The 19,731-nt window shown below is 41.0% G+C and overlaps 1 protein-coding gene across 2 annotated transcripts in view; it reads right to left on the bottom strand.

Annotated features, from left to right (window-relative positions):
* The window catches only part of pkd1a (polycystic kidney disease 1a), a 70,919-nt gene that overhangs the window by 25,469 nt on the left and 25,719 nt on the right, over positions 1–19,731 (bottom strand). For both annotated transcript variants that reach the window (XM_019360024.2, XM_013264414.3), the window contains exons 10-25: positions 18,364–18,578; positions 17,019–17,140; positions 16,772–16,922; positions 15,605–15,867; positions 15,009–15,389; positions 14,258–14,740; positions 14,029–14,160; positions 13,451–13,626; positions 12,684–12,814; positions 9,482–12,105; positions 8,562–8,756; positions 8,162–8,461; positions 7,629–8,047; positions 6,302–6,452; positions 2,935–3,087; positions 539–679 (exon numbers count right to left, since the gene is read on the bottom strand). In XM_019360024.2, coding sequence (XP_019215569.1) covers positions 539–679; positions 2,935–3,087; positions 6,302–6,452; positions 7,629–8,047; positions 8,162–8,461; positions 8,562–8,756; positions 9,482–12,105; positions 12,684–12,814; positions 13,451–13,626; positions 14,029–14,160; positions 14,258–14,740; positions 15,009–15,389; positions 15,605–15,867; positions 16,772–16,922; positions 17,019–17,140; positions 18,364–18,578 — 6,037 coding nt within the window. The remainder of the gene's footprint in view (positions 1–538; positions 680–2,934; positions 3,088–6,301; positions 6,453–7,628; positions 8,048–8,161; positions 8,462–8,561; positions 8,757–9,481; positions 12,106–12,683; positions 12,815–13,450; positions 13,627–14,028; positions 14,161–14,257; positions 14,741–15,008; positions 15,390–15,604; positions 15,868–16,771; positions 16,923–17,018; positions 17,141–18,363; positions 18,579–19,731) is intronic.

The following is a 19,731-nucleotide window of genomic DNA, read 5'->3' on the forward strand; positions in this document are numbered from 1 at the left end:
AACTTGCTAAAGTTGTTTCTTTTCAAGCTGATGGATATCTTTCCCTTCACTGAAGACATATTAGTATGTAATGACTACATATAATGAGTCAGATATGTGTAGAGAGTCCCAAATTCAAATATACTCCAGTCAGTATGGATAGTATAGTGTAATCCTAACAAAGTGACATTGGTTATCCTGCAGCTGAGCAAAGTCAGCTGGTAGGTGCAGTTCAAACTCCAGAAACTCAATGATTGTTTTGTCTTTCAAATTGGTTCCTTATGTAAGTTCAACACAACATATTCTCTCTGGCTCAGCTTAAGGGATGACCTCATTCTCACGCCCACACACTACTGCCTGCATCACAAATCCCAGGGAAAGTCTGAATTAAGGAGAGAGGTGGGGCAGCAGAAGAAGAAAGAGAAGAAAGGGACGTGGAAATGTTGACTTCACTGTTGCTTCTGTGGTGCAGTGACCTCATTTTGCTGAGACATAGAAAGAAATTTTTTGCCAGATTCTGCCCTTAGAGCTTGATGTCAGTGTTTGTGTGAGTTTTTACCACACGAAGAACGCCGTGGCAGTTGGTGCAGGTTCCTCGGAGGTAGACATACGAGTTCTGGCTGACCTCGTAAATCGACTGGGCCTTACAGGACACACACTCGAGATACACAATGGGAATGTGGCCGCTTTGGACGAGCACCTGTTACAAAAACAGACATACAGGGATGCAGTCACCACGATCTGAAAGGCAAAGTTTAACCACCTGAAAAGAAAAAGTTATATATGTGCACATTTGGCTTAAATCAGATGTATGCATATGAATATGCACAATCTTTAAGGAAAAAAGCAATATTGTTTATTGAACTACTATTTTAAAGAAAATTTCGTGTTTAATCCTTTTTTATTTACTTGCATTTCTAAACAGTGATCAGCGCACAGAACAAGAAGTCTTGGACCGCAAATCTGCAGCCTGCACTGGAACCCTCAAAATATTTGCCATGGTTCATTATTACAATAGGAAACATTTGTGTTATGCCATGTTATGATGGCTGGATCACAATAGCTTTTTTGTTCACATTTCTTTTCTTCTTGCCCTGCTTTACACTTTAAGCTCCCTTTCCCCTCTCTTTAAACCACCTTTCTTCTGATTGGCTGCCCCAAAGTTAGAAAAGCAGAGGGCTGTACTACAGCGAGATGTGAGAGGAATTTCTTACAGAGAAATGTTGAGCTTAAATGTCCTAAAAGTAGCCATATTTTTACCTGGCTAAATCACTGTGGTAACTTGTGCCGAACACAAACTGGAAACAGTTAATGTTCACAGTTTAAAATCGACTAGTTGCGTTTTGTTGTTTCTTTTATTACATCCACCAAGGAGATTGTGTTTTTGGTAGCATTTGCAGGTGTGTCATTCTTACTGTCTGTAAACACAATAGCTCGAAAAAATTTTAATAAAGTACTATATAAAGATTTAAAATATCATGTCCCATCTGACCTCTCATTCCAGGTAAACAGACTGATCTCAAGGTCAAAGTGATTATAATGCTATACAGAACTATTTACTATTAAAACTACATTCCACACTTCCATTTGTATTAATTCATATATAGGCATATGGGGAGTGATATATAGGAATTCTAAATACCATATTACGTTGGACCTCTCACTTCAAACTTTCATAAAATGTCTTTTATCTTTAAAATTGTACTTAAAATGCTACTGCCTTTGTTTCTATTGGCAACATTTAGGAAATGATGCAGGTTTATGTGGATTCTAAACATCACATTACAGTTTGCATCCTGCCTTTGAAGTGCCTTTCTTTCAAGTTGACCCCAAAATGCTTTTCAAAGAAACGACTTATATCCACATTAATAAAAAATTAAATCCCATATTGAAAATTATGTCAGAGACTGAGCTGTCTTGGCGAAGGTTTGCACTCTCTGATTGCTTCTTGTTTACAACATGTTTTAAATGCAATATAGAGTCTCTGCTGGGCGAGTGCATATTATATGTGCAACTTGTTAAGCTGTACATTATTAACATCACAAATGCAGAATGTGTATAAATGTTAATTGTTAAATGTATCCAGTCTAAAAATCTCAGAGCTCCCATCTGCTGTCATCAATTTAAACAAGCTGTTGAAATGAAGAGCCAAGATCTTATTCAGCATTAAAACAATTAACTGTAATTAAAATGTTTAGTTTACCGTTCTATACACTAAATCTCTAAAAGATTAATGATTTTTCTTAGCATTAATCTCTTGTTTTATTTGCAACACTGTTGTATTTTACTGCTAAATCTTTATGTTATTTATAGATTTTCATCACCACTTTATCATTATCTGATAATGTCTCTGAGTAGGTAATACTTATAGGGATCATTTTGTGTGACCCATGAAACGCCACATTTTTATGAGTGTGCACAGAATTGGAAGCAGAAATCCTGGATTAACACAGCAAGTTGACAACTGCTGTTTTGATACTCATCATCTTTAACTAGGGTTTTAGATATTGTTGAGCCAGCTCATGCAGACAAGACCTCATCTTGTTGAAAATCCTTTGTAGTATATCTCTCAGGTGGACGTCCACCTAAGGTGACCATCTCAGGCACACAGTGAGTAAAATAAAATTCGGAATATTCAGAAGTATTATAAGGATTATAGGGATTACCTGCAAGCTTTGGCCATGTTTAATATGTGAATCAACCATTTCAACAGTACATATGGCATAAAATCAATTATTTATCTAATATAACTAATTAATAACTTTCACTGGTGATCAATTAACCAAAGGTTGTGAAACATATTTTTTTTAGAAGAAGCGTTATTCTCAAGTAATAGAAAGAACATATAAAGAAAAAATATAAAGACTGAGCAAAATCTGTGTATAACTTAATGAACAGATTGATTCTTCTGATGCTATTAATATGTATATAATATGTATATAAAAGGAGACTTACAGTCTGTGTGGTGGACTCTGGTGCCAGGCCATCTTTGCTTATGGTCAGTTTGAAAGTGTATTCAACCTCAGCCTCCAGCTCTGAGCCAGAGATCCCCAGCACAGGGCCGCTGGAGCCCAGGCCAAAGTTCAGGGTGGAGCAGTGCTCTGGACCCTGAAAAGAGAATTTGCAGCAGTTTTTTATTTATGTAGTCTGTCAAGTTGTACAAAATCATGTTCCACACAGTCTCAAATTCATTCCAACAAACACACTTGCATTTGTAAACTATGGCCCAAAATAATTGGGGAGAGATTAAGGGAAAGCTGACCTACAAAAATAAGTTTCCAGTATTTCTTTCAAATAAATCGCCGACCCGACAGCATCAGGAAGGCTGCTCCAAAGTTTGGGTGCCACAGCAACAAAAGTCTGATCACTTTTGGGGCTGTAGCAGAACGTGGCGCATGGAACAATTAAGAGATCTCGACCAGATGATCTCAAATTTGCTTGCAGTTTAAGTCTCAGTAGCTCTAATAAATAAGCAGGGGCCTGTCCATGTTGTCAGTTGTTAATAATGGGATGTTAAAGTGGATTCTTAAGCTCATTAGAAGCCAGTGACGGGAAGAGAGAATATGTGTGATATGAGAGTGCTGCCTTGTTTTTTTAGCAGCATTGCTGCTGTGTTGTGCACCAATTGGACATGAGAGCTCTGATAGATACATGCGAAAAGCAAGTTACCCTTATTCCAGCCATTATTATTGTAAGAAACACACCAACGTGGTCAATTATTAATTGGTGGAGAGTGCTAAGAAGTTTAAGGCTGCGGCCTGGATTTTTCAGTAGTACTAACAGAGGCTGTATCAGAGGTTTTTGCTGCCCGTGGGTTCTCATTAGCACAGACAGAGACCAGGTAGAGCAGCAAACAGACTTTAATTGGTGAGTGTTCACACACACTGCATAAACTAAAACCCTATGTGCTCCACTGGAGCTTGCCTGGCATGGTGAGGCACACTCAACTCTAAGCAAAGCTAAAGGAATATCGTCTCCGTAGTTTGGTGCAAAGCCCACCATCAGTTATGAGTCTCAGCATGTGTGTCATCTGGTCTCAGCATGCTACTGCATAAAAGGGGAGGTTGATTAGCCAGCTTACAACAGGTGAGTCAGTCACCTGGCACTGCTCCCGTACCATTCTGCCCAACCTGTTCTCCTGCAGCTGATCTAAAAACCACAGGCCATTACCACAGGGATAAAATCAATCAAATACTCAATCAACACTTCCTGTTATATTTGATAAGAGTTTAAATATATTTCATTATTTTATCTAGAGAAAAACATGGGGAAAAGGTAAAGAGGTACCCACAAACGGAAAGAGGATATGAACAACTTCAGACCAGAGATGTGCACTAAAAAGCCAATTTAATGTCTTCAATATCAGAGTTTTCTGTCTCTCTCTATTTTTACATGGCTAAATCACCACAGTAACTTATGCTGAACAGTTACATTTAATTTTTAAATGTATCCAGTTAAACTTTTCAGAGCTCTAATGTGCAGCCACACTTTAGAAACACATGTAAATAGCAGCACTGTGAGTATAGCATGGAAATAACTGACGTGAATTGAAATGTTTATTTTAAAACTCTGACTGACAGATCCCCAGATTACTGATTTTCTGCACCATTAATATTTTTTCTTATTTGCAACAGTGTCGGATTTTACTTTATTGTTATTTTTTATATTCTTTACACCTTCTCGCCATTTTATCGTCATCATTATCTGATAACATCTCTGATTGGAGCAGGCAGCACTCACAGAAATCATTTTGTGTGCCCGAACAGTCGCCTGACCTGAAAAACATCCATTTTAATGTGAGCGTGCACAGAGCCTGAAGCAGTAAGGCCTGTGTTGAAGTTCATTCGCTGTATACCACTCATCGTTTGTCAAAGTGTGGATAACAACGGTACAAATGTATTCCTATAGAAGACCAGTAGAGTAGTTCAAGTTTAGTGTTTAGCAGACCCACACAAGTTCTCCTCCACGGTTGAAAACACATCTTTTTGATGACTGTAATACTGTGTGTGCCAAGTTAATTTCCCATCTTGTAAGCAGTGCAAACTCCTAATTTTCACAACTGTAGTTGTATGGTAAATTTTGTAACACAACTTAAATAGTCACCAAGTAAATAGCCAAGTAAAAATGATCACAGACGTTATACTTGATTTTGTGCACTGTATTTAAGAAACAAAGCAAAAATCCACTGCCATGTAAAATGTAGTTTATAAGATGATTTGTCAGCTATTTCATCTTTTATTAAGCAGCTCTGTCATCATGTTCAATTGTGTTTGTATTCAAGGTCAGGAATGTTTAGAACACTTCAAGACCTCGGATTTTGTTAATTCCTCTTTCAGTCTTTGAACTGAGCGTCTTTTTTTAATCAATAGTACTGCACAACTGTGTGTGAGTGTGTGTATGTGTTTGTGTACTGTGTAATTGTCAGGGTGGGGAGCAAAGCACCAGCTGTGGAATGCAGAGTTTATCTCTAAACACTTACATAACCCTTTAAATGTCTATGTGCTCAGATGGACACAAGTACATCTCTGCACAACTATCTTTGCGATGACCTTGTTGGCCCTGTACTTCTCTAACATTTGTCATAATGACAACTTCAACCTGCTTCTAACCTGAAATCAAGCTGGCCTGGCCCAAATATCCTCACCTTCAATTTTCTCATTCAAAAGTTCTCCACTAAAACTGGTCCTCATGAAAATGGAAATACAACTATGCACACAAACTCCATCCTGCTGGACACTCCCATCCCACTGGGTCTTATATTGCGGGTTTTTTTGCTGCTCCGGCAGAATGTGTTCCCGCCCAGCCAAGAAAGCACTAAGTGTGAAAAACACTAAATGGACACACACATCAGCATACACTCAACTCAATTTAACACAACGCACACAAACTGTGCTAAGCAAATTTCTCCTCTTCACACCAATGCTGAAGGCAGTTGCAGTGTTTGGGACTGTTATGTAATTCTTTTTTTCCCCCCTAGCCTCTTTTACACAATCAAATCTGTCCTCCAACCCCTGTTTTATGAATTCACTCTTAAAAACTGCAATAAAAATTTCTGAGAGCAAAGTTTGCTTTGAAAATGTAATACTTTTTCTTATTAGACTAAAAAAAATAAAAACAAAACAAAACAAAGAAACCCAAGAGACATGACAGGACACTGTTGTCCGACCAGCAGAGCAAAGACAATTGTGTTTTAGACACAACTGTAATGCATGACACTAATACCTTACATCTGCCACATTAAGGTTTCTCCACGACATATCAATTGATATCAACAGAATGACCAACAACAGGCCAAATCAACCTATTTACTCCCAGTCCTTACCTTTGAGGTATTTTGACATTCCCAGTGGTAGTGGAGTAGTGATTGTCTGCTTTGGTCCATGTTGGGGTCATAAGACTTTTCTGCACTGAGCTGCAGGTCTTGTGTTCTTGACCACACCCTGTAGGTGCCTCCTTCTATAATTGGCACCAGCCTAAAAAGAAAAAGGGTTCAAATTAAGCAAAAAATTCCTTGCAATCTCTTATGCAGAACTGGACTGATTTTTCATTTCGTTGACACAATAAAGTTAGAGCGATGTTCCTACTTGAATGCATAAAAAAGTACTTAAGTAGAGAAATGCGGAATAAGAAACTAATAAGAAAACCAAAACAGTACCTTGTGCGGAACTACATGTAATGCAAGTACTGTATGTTTTTCAAGTTTTTCTTTTGCAGTTTAGGTTTACATTTCTGCACTGTTAGCTTACTTCTTCTTAGTCTCAGGTTTTCCTGCTGTTCTCATTTGTTTGTCACTTCCTGTGATGTTTAAGTCACATCTTAAAATTTCAATATCAATACTCTTGTGAAATAGTCAATCTCCTGTGCTCTCCAAGCCTCTAGTCCCTAGTCTTTTTTTTAAGGTCACTCTACCATCCATCTCTCACCCTTCTGTTCTTAACCTCCTCTGGGATGTGCAAATTATTTCATATAAATATCAGCTTAGTCTGCTCTACCATCAACAACATTTAAACTCCTTTATACCAGCCACTATCCCCAACCTATCTCCAACACAGTGAACAGATCCCCATATTTGATTTAGAAAACAGAAGAACGAAAGAAGAAAATGGCAAATTTAATAGGGTAAAAAAAAAAAAAACCTCCAAAAACATTTTTATTTTATGTCCAGCGACCACATCGCTGCACTTTTCAAGGATAAATTGGAAAGAAATTCACATATTTGAACCTGTAGGATCAATAACGCATTAGAAACAACGTGAGCAGAACACCAACAGCACTTCTCTCCAATCATGCTGTGAAGGGAGGAAACAGACTCGTTTTCAGTGAATGTCACAAAGACATTCAAGGAAATATTAATGAAGTCATTTCCTTAAATTTGGTTATTAAATTTGATTTGAGATCGACTGTTGTAATTATTTATTCTTGGACTCTACCAGAGAAGCTTTGCATGATTCACCGTTCAAAACAACAGATCTGCACAGCGGGTACCTGGGGCAACTGTGCTAACAGCCACGGCTGTCTCACAGAGACAGAATCTATTATAATAATATGTTTGGAAAACATGTTACATGCTGAAAGGTAAATAATGAAAAGAGGATCGACATCACAGAAAAAACTTAGATGAATGTTTGGTTACTAGTTTTTCTACTGACCTAGTAGAGACGATGCTTAAATGCAGACAGGCAGCCTTCCTCAGCGGCACACCTTCATACGACAGAGAAAACACTAATGTGTAGTTCCCTGCTGCCAAAGCCATCTTAGGCAACGACAGCTGCAGCCGCCGCATGTCCACCTCCACAGCCAGACGAATCGTAGCCCCGAGGGTCACTGATTGGTCCTTCATGATTTCACTATCGCAAGAGGATCCTGAGAATATCTGCCAGAGGTACTGAGCTCCGTAGCGTATGCAGCCTTTCAGATCCACATTGGCCTCTACCAGAGCGGGTTGGGAGCGCCAGATGGACAAGCGTGGAGCTTGAACCACATGGACTTCTGGCTCCTCACACTCTAACACACTGATGTTTACTTCCACCTGCGCCAACACCCAGCTCACCATGTTACTGCAGTTTACCTACAAAGGAACAGAAACAAGCTCATAAAATAACAGCACTTAGAAGATACAGCATTTTTTTTTAAATAAATAAACCTAACAGATACAGATAGAATGGAATTCAAAGAAACGTACTTGAACCAGATAGTGTCCTTTGTGTCTGTACTCATAGCCCACAGTTGTGGTGTTTGTGCGAACGGAAGCAGAGCCATCGCCAAAGTGCCACAAGCACACCACAGGATTAGATACGGGGAGGATATAGGCTCTAAATTTCACCGTCTTATTAATGAGAGTATCACGTGGCACAGCGTTCAGAACTGCAGACTTCAGCACATTCTGTACCAATATCCACTTGGTGACTTCCTGACCTTGCAGATTGTTGAAAACCTTCAGGTGAATGGTCAAATTACCTGGTTCTTCTGGAGTGTAGTATGCCTGGAATGATGTGATTCAGTGAGATACAGCAAACCACTGCCTGTTATACTGTGATATTTATGTCAATATTATGAAATTTTTAATATACAACCGAGTTTACCTCTTTGCCGATATGTGTTGACTTGTGATGGTGCAGATCAAAAGTCCACAGATAACTAACAGAACTGCCCGCCAATATTTTGGCCACAAACATTTTATTTTCACCAACTGCGATTGCATCTGAGATTCCTTCAATGGAGAGCCCACGCACCAGCTCCATCACCTCAACATGGAGATTGATTCTCTTAGAACTGACCTGGACATATAGACAAGGCAAACAAATATGTGAATTGTGCCGATTTGATTAACATATTTAATAAATAATTAGTGCTGTCAGCGTTAATCTCCTTAAAATGACGTTAACGCCATAACTGCATTAACGCGGCAAATCTCCGTTAGCGAGTTAGCGCGGATTGCCCCGTGCATGGGGCTGCACGGCGTCAGCGCGGTTAGCTCGTTAACGCGTTAGCGCAGTGCAGCCCCATGCACTGCGCTGCACAGGGCCATCCACGCTAACTTGCTAAAGGAGATTTGCCCTGTTAATGCGGTTATGGCATTAACGTCATTTTAACGAGATGAACGCTGACAGCACTCTAAATAATTTATTCTAATTTCTGCATGAAATCAATACATAGCATTAGTTTTAACATAATGCTGGTATGATATATGTTTCTACAGTCAAGTTAGCATAAGTCATTTTGATTATTCTACTTTGCGCCTTATAGTGAAGCACAAAACATTCAAAACCTCCCTGATAAACATGCTGTCACTGACTCTATAAAGGGCACTATGTCCAGAACTTATATGATGCACTTCCTAGATGAACACATTTGGGACATTAAAAAAGGTGATGATGGGGACTGAATTTCAAGTGACAGTATTTTATTTAGTATCTGTTTAAATATATGTTTTATCTCATATCTTGAGTAAAACTGACTTGTTCTTGCAATGTACATTATCTACCTTTTTTCTTTACATTACCTGGTTGTGAGCAGTGAGGTTCGCATTGTATGTTCCCACCCTGTTGAATACGTGGCTGTAGATCTCATTAGGCTTAGCGTAAACAGTTGCATCGCCGCTGATGCTGAGAATCAGTTCAACGTCCGAACCTGCTGCCATGGAAATAATGAAGTCCACCTCTTCATTCACTGCTACAAAATTCTTACTTGCCTTAAAGTCCAACTTATCAATCTTTTCCTGAACAAAGAATTCCTTTGAAAACACTTGCGAGCTGACACCATTGGTGGCATTCAAAGTAACATTGGCTATCTTTGGCTCCTGAAAAATTACAGATGTTTTCTTTCCCGTTTCTGTTTTTCCATCCAGCAGCCATGTCCATGTCACATTGGTTCCTGTCACTACCTTCCCCTGTAGAAAGATGCTGTCACCCGTTGCTATGTAACTGTCCTGAGTCCCATTAGTGACCGAGAAGTTTAGGCCAGAAATTACTTCCTGGACACTGACAAGCTTTGACACAGTCCTTGAGCCAACTTCATTAAAGACCTCCACAGTTACTTGTTTTTCCCCAATAGTGTTGAAGGTGTGGGTCTTCCAGGGAATATTCCCCTGCAGAGCATTCCCATCTACAGACCAACGAAACTGTAGGTCTGAGCCTTCTGTAGTCAGTACTGTGAGATTTACTGAAACATTGACTGCCACTGGGTTTTTGCTGATCTGAAGGTGCACATCTCCAGCTGGTTCCAGGAAGCGGATGGTTCTGTTGACAGACAGCTGGCCCAGAAGGTTGGCAGCCCAGAGTAGGATGATACAAGGACCAGGCTTGGGAAAATTCAGTTGAACTGTTTTCCCAGTTTTGTTGAATGAGCTGTCAGGGTCTTGCTCTCTGATGATGTTCCAAGTAAAGGTCATGTTGGTGCCTTCCTTTAATCCAGCTTGAAGTTGGAGACCACGGTTTGTAGAGAAGCAACAACCATCCAGTCTGATGCTTCCCTCTCCCCCAGTCTCCTCTGCCAAAATCTGCAGCCCCTCCAACTCACGTTGAACAAACAGGAAGATATTTGCTTGTGCTGTTCCTACATCATTCTCTGCTGTCACAATGATGTTGAAAGTCCCAACTGAACGAAAGGTGTAATACATAGTGTAGGTCCCTGGGATTGAGGTACAGTGGTCACACAGTATCCAAGAGTACCGCACACTTGACCGATCGCCCTCCTCCATTTGGGCTTCAAAGGTGACTGAGGCGTTGAGAGGGACTTTTACCAAGCTTGCATTGACTCTCAACCCACTGATTGGTGCAATCACAATAACTGTTAAAGTAGTATAATTCTGACTAACTGTGTTGGCTGCTTTCAACGTGATATTGTATTTTCCAGAGATGTTGTAGGTATGCAGGACATTCTGTCCTGTAACCTCATTTCCATCTCCAAAGTTCCAGGTGTAAGTGACATTGGAGGCCAATGAAGAACTGATAAAAGTGTATGGTGCTCCAAGTGTCAAATTATTGTACTTAGTGCCATTATGCTGAATGACAATTGGTCCAATGGGCATCAGAACCTCAATGACAGCACTAGCGTTACTGCTGGAGATGTTATTGAAAACATTTACCGTCACCATGTAGAGACCTGGGTTCTTAAATGCTGTCACCATACTCCCTGAACCATGAATGAGCACAGGGTCTTCTTCTCTACCAAAGTCCCACTGATAACTGTAGTTAAATTGAGGCTCAGCTCTAACCCAGAATTGTATTTCTTCTCCCACAGCGTAATGGGATATCTCAGGGGTAAGGCTGATGTTTTTCAAAGCTGGCTGCACACATACCCAGGTAAAGAAATTGGCCTTGGTGGTCTTGTTGGCACCGGTGGAAAGGAGCAAGGAAAGGTGGTAATTCCCACTTGCCAAATAAGTGTGAGAGACTCTGGGGTTGCCACGGTGTGTCTCGGTGGGACTTCCGTCCCCAAAGCTCCATTCATAAAGGTGAGCTGATGCGTTACCAGACACCCAGGCTTGAAAGTTGACAGTGGTCTGCTCTCGGACACATCCGGAGGGCTCCATTCTTATAACTTGGAAGACAAACACCTGAACTGGAAGGATTGTCCATCCAGAGCTTACAGCATTCATAGCAGTCACATTTACTGTATAGTTACCATCTTTCGCATAGGTATGTGACACGTTAGGCTCAGATTGGGTATAAATTTTCCCATCACCCATTGAGAATGTCCATGTGATGTTGTTACCCGAACGAAGGTGTGCCCACACCTTTGTAGGACTGTGAAGCTCTGTGGGAGAAGTGCTTTTAGCTGTTAGATCTTCAATCTCCTTATAGACAAACATCTCAGCACAAGCACTATTAGAGCTGATGGTGTTGTTTACTGAAACACAAACAGTGAAGTTGCCCGAGTCTGTAAAGGTGTGCGGCACACGGCGACCCATTTGAGTGACAGAGCCATCTCCAAAGTGCCACTCATAGTGAATTCCATACGGTGTGGGCAAAGGGTGAGCCTCAAAAAAAGCTGATTTGCCAGCGAGGAGAAGTGCTGGCTCCGTCTGTATATTAACATGAGTGAGGATGCTGTAGACGCTCATGTTGATGCTTTTAGTGATGTTCTCATAACGATTGGAAACTGACACCAGTGCGGTGTATATTCCTGAAAAAAAAAAAAAAAAAAAAGAGGTGGGAACAGGAAAATCATGAAAAAAGATATTTTCTGTACACGTTTGGATCATAAAGTTCTGTGACTCTGTCCACAAACAAATAAAAAACATGCATGATTTAAATTTAGCTTAAATTGAACTTCTGGACCTCTTCCAGCTCTTCTGTTATATTTTTGGATTTTGCTCCACTGAGCTGGCTCAGAGGTCCCAATCTGACCTCTTGCCTTTAGGTCTGAAATTTCACCATGCACTTAAAATTTGCCAGTCAGTCTCATAACTTTTGTGTAAAACTGATTGGACTTTCATGTTGAGAATTAAAAAATTGGTAGTTGTTCAGTGGAGGAACTAGCAGTGTAATGGTCCAGGCGCACAATCAAGAACATGCTTCTTTTGATGTATTCAAAACAGCTGTGAACTGTCCAATATGACTAAGGAGACAGCCCTGAAGGGGAGAGAGGCTTCAACTTCAATCAACCTGATTATCATAACTTGTAAGCTATTATCTACTTTCAGGCTTAAAAAACAAAATACACAAAAATAGGCTTTTTTATTTCAATGCTGTTATTGTTACCTGGCTGAGAGTAAATATAGGTAATATTGTTGCTTAGGAGGACTTGATTAGGTGAGTCTTGACAAAAGAGGGAGGAAGAGTAAGGAGGCTTGTATTCAAATTCCTTATATCCTCCATCACCAAAAGACCATCTGCAACATGATACAATGCAAAAACATTAAAAGAAATCTACAAATAAAAAAGCAACATTCTTTATGTCATTTACGGTACCAACAAAGTGAATGTGTAAACAGGGTTATAAAGACATAACACGAGTAATACCAATACATGCACACAAACACAGGCGCACTAACTGGAGAGATGGAAAGTGGGAATCTTTTCTGACGATGCAATAGAGGGTTTGGATGAGGCGAAGTGGAAACTGGAACTGAGGAAGCCTCTCAGAACCAAAAATGGTGAGAGTGCAGAGAAACTAAGTGAGAGAGTACTCCAAAGTTAGTGGGATACAAAGAGTGGAAGAAAAAAATGAAGAAAAAAAAAGTAGAGGGGAAACAGCCGCACAGAGGGGAAAATTCTTGTCAGCAATCTTCCCTAACCGCACAGTTATAAATCCAAGGCTTCTCTTTGACTTGACTGCTGCAGTGCTATTATGGCACACAAGAAGAGAAAAACAGAAAAGAAGAGCAAAGCATAAGAGAAATAGAGAAAACAAACAAACAGTTTTTCACTCAGACTTAAAAATATAATAAAAGTAATAGAAATAGAAATGGGCAGTTTTGGGATCACTGTACATAATGCTGTCCATCTATCCACCCTGGTGTTCATACCGGAAAGTGGCAGAAACGGACATATCCATGAGCACCGAGGCAGTAAGAGTCTGAGTGGAGCCCTGGGGGACCACATTTGGCACTCCCCTGACTGTGAGGTTGACCATGGGCTGGAGCCGGTCTACGGTTACGTTGAAATGGTCTGTGAGCGTGCTGACATGGTTCAAGGCTGTCACCTGGGAAGATAGCACGTAGTCAGTATGACATTAGGCTTGTGTCACATCTGCATAAGTAAGCTGTTACAACGAAAACCGCTATGTTATTCTGATAACCAATGAATCAGTTCATTTTTCAGTTTAAAATTCATTTCCCAGACATTTATTGGCTCCAAATTCGAAAAGATGACTGTCTTCGTTCTCTGTAGCTATTTTCACACATTCACTGCAATACACTACACCTCTGAATTTTTCTAGACGTTAATGAGAGATTTGCATGAGCGAAAACAGCTGTCTGATGTAAGTGGTATCAAAAACAGATGTTTTACATATTAATTTATTTTTTAAAAATGGGCATAATGTGTCCGTATCTAAACCCAGGTGTGACAACAGTTTGACTCAATAGATGAGACAGAAACTCACTGTAAGTTTGTAGACAGCAGCATTCTGGTAGATGACATTGAGGACAGTGTTGTAATAAGTGAAGTAGGGCTTGTCATCCACTGTCCATTTAAATGTGGGGTTGGAGCCTTCAAGCACTGATGCTGTGTAGCTCTACAATAGACACAGAGCATAATGTAGGGTATAAACACGAATTATGAGCTCTTCATAAAACTGTCATTTAAATAAGCCTATAAGCAAAATAACTCACCACAACTGACTCCATCAGTACCCTGCGTGCAGGATGCGGCTGTACCACCAATCCTCTCAGTGGCTTTTCCAGGTGAACAATCACTTTCAGGCTGGCCTCTATTACATTATTGTGGGCTTCCAGCTCCACCTGCACTGGATCCTTGTGTTCCTCCATTTTCAGACTCAGATCCAGCACTGCAAACTGGCTGGGCTCTGCAACCACACCCCCAGACCCTGGGTTTGGCCCCAGCTGACAGAGTGCTGGATTGGACAAAAAATCCAGGGGACATTCAAACTGGAAAGTGGCACTATGATTACTGCCACGCCAAGATACCGTTGTTGGCTCGCAAGACTGCACACGGAGTAGAAGCCGGGTGTCATCGGACTGCATGTAGAGGGTGCCATTCTGCACAGGGGGATGGAGGATTGTCAGGCCCAATGGAGCCACCACCCGCAATGGGCACGATGCAGAGACTGAGTATGACGGTTCAACAGAAGTTACCTGAAATGTAAATGCATTTTATTTAAATTATTACTATTAAATGCAAACATGAAAAAACGGTTAACCACTCTAATAAATCTGCTAAAAGATAACATCCAAAAACTTCCTTAAATGTTTAAAACTTGTAAGTATCTTGTAATGTTGGTGTTATAGAAAAAAAATATACTAATTTTAACACTTTAAACTCCTCACGACAGGTTCCATCTTCCTCAGTGGCCTCCACCTGTGCGTAGAAATCTCTCACATGGATGCTGTGTTGATGGCTTACCAGCAGGCTGTAGTTTCCAGGTTGAGGAAGCCCAGCAGACAGCTGTGATCCCTGCAGCTGAGTCGTACTCTGTTCCATATAGAGCACTCTGACAGGGCAAACCATTTCCTCCAGCCAGCCTGCCTCGCCACTCTTCACCAGTGTCTCTATGTCGAGCTCCGGGTCAGGCAGAAGGTCAGTGTCATGTTCAGGTGAACTGTCTGCTGGGAGTCTGGTGTTATTGATCCAGAACCAGTCTGATCGTTTAAGACCTAAAACAGGTTGTCGCCATGGTGACTGTGGGGAAGACTGGCAGTGAAGCAGGGAGGACGGACCAGCATCATGCTGCAGAGCGATCACATCACCACGTGAAACCAAAATGTCCTCCAATTGGTCTTTTAACTGTGAGAAACAGGGACCAAAAAGGTTTAAGTTAAAGGCAGATAGAAATTAGATACCAATTTGTCTTCAAATATGTGTATTTACTGAACACAGTTTTAGTAGTGACCTAACAGGCATTGCACAACAGCAGCAATCATTTAATTGTTTATCTATTTTGATTGTACACATACTCAAATTACGTCACTGATATTAGAAGCAAAAGCGAATCCTCTCACCAGCACATGTAAAGCTGATCCTGCCGGCAGAGTGAAAACCACCTCGTCCTGTAGGATGTATCGGGGCCTAAATGTCCCAGCTGTCAGGTGCTGAACATGGGTGCAGTTAGGACAGGAAGATGGTGGGCAGGGACTAGAGAGGGGCAGGCACCGACCCTGGAAGGGACACCACTGCTGTAGTCGGGGGCAAGAGGATGGATCACTGCTCTTGGTGTCAGTTGAGACACAAAGAGCTACCGGGGCACATGCTGGGCCTCCACAACCTAAAACAAGAAGTTTTGTGTTATTTCTTAAAAATGAAATTTGCACGTGCAGCAGTGTTATTCAACTTCATTGCTATTGCATACGCAGATGGGTAGTTACATAACAATAACAATTTTTCATTAGCTGCTCATATCTGCATCTACAGACATCCCTCAGTTCTTATGCTCTTGACCTTGCTAAGAACACCTGTGAGTTCATTAGCTCTGCCAACAGCTGCAGTTACTTGAAATTAGCTTAACTCAAGACAAATGGTCACTGTGATTTTCTTGTTTTGACAAACAAGTATGAAGAAGCAAAAATGTAGATGAAAGCAAAGAATTACTGAATGAGAGATATTAAATCAAACAAGAAAAATTCTCTTCAAAGCAAGTAAAAAATTGTGCAGTTGTGGAACAGGAAAGTGAAAGATGTGTGTGCATGTACGTCTGGGGTAGACTAAATTTGCCATCAGTGTGATTAATACCAAGCTATATTATCCTATTATCTCCTCCATCTCGTTCCCTGCCTCACAAGCTTGAAATCAAAGTGCTTTTGGAAAACATGCTCACATGTCTTTAACCAGCTGCCTCTCTCTCAGAATCTGTGATTCTCATGTCTTTCTATTGTACATCTTTGCAGTTATGTCTCAGTGGACCAATACACACATGTCACTGTGTGTCTGCTGATTGTAAACGAGGACAGGAAGTGCTCAGGACTGAGATGACCTTGTTTGTTTGATTTCCTTCCCCTCATGTTTTTCTATACTTTCTGTCTCCATGAAAACTTTATTTTCACGTTCACCTACCTAACAATTTAAGACAAGGCTGGTCAGTGTGTCTGACTAGAGGTGTGGGCTCAGGTGGCTTATATGTTTCTTAACACCTGTCGAGTGTATATTAGTGAGTTTCTGTGTGTGTGACTCACTGGGGAGCAGCAGGTGTGTGCCGTGATAATGACAGTGAGGTCTGTATATCTGAAATCGGACGTGGACTTGTGAGCTGAGGTCCTGAGTGGCAAATTCCAGGGAGGACAGGCGACCTGCCTGAACAAAGCTCAGTGCAGGGAACAACAGCATCTGAGAAATAAAGCAGAAACAGCTTGATGAAATAGGCTCTGGAATGAGTGTGATGCATAAAAAAAAGAAAGATATTAAGCTGAGATATCTCCTTACCTCAATGACACTGCTGGGAGGTTGTGAAACAGAGTGGAGTGTGGGTGAAGCACTGTGGAAAGGATTATGGGAAGGAAACACAGCCATGCCAACCATGTAGATCCCGGCATCTGGAACACGGACTGGAGAGGCAGAAGAAGGATGCATTCAAGGTGACAAAAAAAGCAGAGGATAGAGGGAGTAACAGATTTCTACAGGCAATTTTTTTTCCATGCAATAGATAATTTTGAGATTTTCAGCTTCGTTGCTTACTTAAAAAAAATAAAACAATAATAATAATAATTCACCATAGTGTATGTCTGTATATTTGCTTGTATGTTCTCCATCTCCTCTGCATAATGCAGGGTTTGGTAGTTTACGAAAAAACCCTCTAAAAACCTTCGACGTTAACAAATAACCATAATGAAAATTGGCATACCAAGCAAACATGCCCATGTGTGCCCACAGCGGGTAGCTGTGGGTGAACTTGGACCTATGTGGGCCGGGCAAACCCATACTTATCCCATGTGGGCCCCAAGTGGATGTGCTGTCACAGGGCCCACAACAGTTTTGCTGCTGGGGGCCTCTATGTGGAACTATGGGCCCACTGCAGTTTCACCCTTTGGGCCCCCAAGAGGGAAGCCATGAGGGTAGTCCACTGCGTGCTGCCCATAGAACAGCTAGGTGGGCCCCTGAGGTTACTATGGGCAACCAAAGACCAACTAACTTATTTGACAGAGTTTGAGGGAGCATTTTTTTTTGAGTTGGAAGCTCCACAGTTTAGTGGTTTACACATTTGCATACCAAGTAAACATGTAAACCAGCCTTGAAGGAGACATATCTTTTTTGCGGTTGTTTCAGGAAAACAATACAATGAATATCTTGCAAATCAAATGTGTGGCACTGCTCTGGTAACCCCTTCTTAAACACCTTGTGAATAAACAACATTTTTGGTTAGTATTCTCCAACCTCCATATCAGTTAGAGGCAGTAATGTACCATAGGGCACATGTGGGCTCTGCACTGTGAAGCATTGGTGTGCAGCCCACTGTGGGCCCACATGGACCGCTAAAAAACAAGCTATCTGGGTGCTTAGGCAGGTAGGAGGGAGTTGGGTATTAAATGCTCCTCACTTTCTATAAGTGACACATGAGTTTAGTGCCCAGACACAAATGGTAACTTTATTCTACTGAGGTAATAAATCATTTAAATAGGAAATGTCTGGCTAAGCTTAATTTGCATACAATTCTAGGCGCAGTGGGTAAAATTGCATTAAATCTGTTCCTCAGTTTTCATTTCATTTCTCTAATCTAGTTATGTGAACTGCTTTATATTTGGATTATGAGACAGCATGTCAGTGAGCTTACCTTCGGCAGTGTACTGGCACATATACGGCCGCTTGGCATTGCATTGGTATGTACTGGTCTGACCGCGTGCTTCAAGGAAGACACACACATTGCCACGAGAGCTCGTCAAACGAGGATGAAGTATCTCCTCTCCCTCCTGCATCTCTGATCCGTTCACCCAGTGCAGCTTGCCAGGGGTGTCTATATCACTCAGGCCCAGCCACACACCTCGCTCCCTGGTGCAGAAACAAATAGGTAATGCACAATGATTGACATTTAGCTACGTGACTTGAACCTCACACCATCTTTTCAGAATGCAGACAGGAAGACACACAACAAAGGTGAGGAAAAAATGAAATGCAGGAAAAAACAGCAAAGTTGATTTTCTTTGATGATACCTGACAAAGAACAAAACCCGACACAAACCTCTTTACAAAACATTCAGAAGTAAATGAGTTTGACTCTTAATAAGTGAGAATAAAGTCTGCCAATTGTGCTCTCAATAATCAATGTTTGCAGGGCACAGAGACTGAAAAGTGGCTTTGATTGAACCCCGGTGGGATAATACGGAGATACTATGTTAGATAAATTGGATTTTGACTCAATGTGTCCATTAATGGACCTCGCCGCTCTCCACTTTGATTTTCCTTCCTCCCACGCACAGTTAACTGAAAACAAAATGGCCTTCCCTCTAAAAGAAAAGTCAGCGTGATACTCACCATGATCTAAGGACAGGGGGAAACAAATCAAACATTTTAGACATTTTGTTTGAAGCAGGTTTTAGCCATTTTCTGACGTTTTCCAAAAATCACCTGGATAAAAGTAATTTCCTTTTCCCCCACTTTTTGGGATTTTTCGAAACACCTCTGATAATGACATCAGAACGAGTGACCAGCGGTTACACAAAGGCAGAAAAAGAACAAGAAAACTTCTTTGTCGCAAAAAACAAAGACAGATTTTTTTTAAAAAAGAAAGAAAGAAAGAAAGAAAGGACGTTCCTTATATAAGAGAGGGGTGGAGGAACACATGAGACGAAGAGGATGGCGGGGATAAGCTCCATCTGCAGCAAGTTTTTTTTCTTCTCGTCCCCTTTGGTATACGAGTCCTACACTCAAATTAGCACACAAATGTACACACACAAAAACTCAGATTCCTACGGTGTTAACGTTACAATGCAGCTGTGCTTTTACAGATGTGTTTTTGTGACCTTCTTACACTTAAACACAAAACACCGAAAGCCTTCAGACCAGTGCGAGGGCAGAATACTTTTACAAAACCAAAGCAAAGCCAAATCCAGAGCTTTGTTCATATACAGCGCATTAAACAAACGCACATGCAGCGAAAAAGTGTATCCTATCAATGTGAATGAGACAAAAAAAAAAGTGCACA

The sequence above is a fragment of the Oreochromis niloticus genome, linkage group LG6 (assembly GCF_001858045.2).
Source record: "Oreochromis niloticus isolate F11D_XX linkage group LG6, O_niloticus_UMD_NMBU, whole genome shotgun sequence".
Taxonomy (NCBI): domain Eukaryota; kingdom Metazoa; phylum Chordata; class Actinopteri; order Cichliformes; family Cichlidae; genus Oreochromis; species Oreochromis niloticus.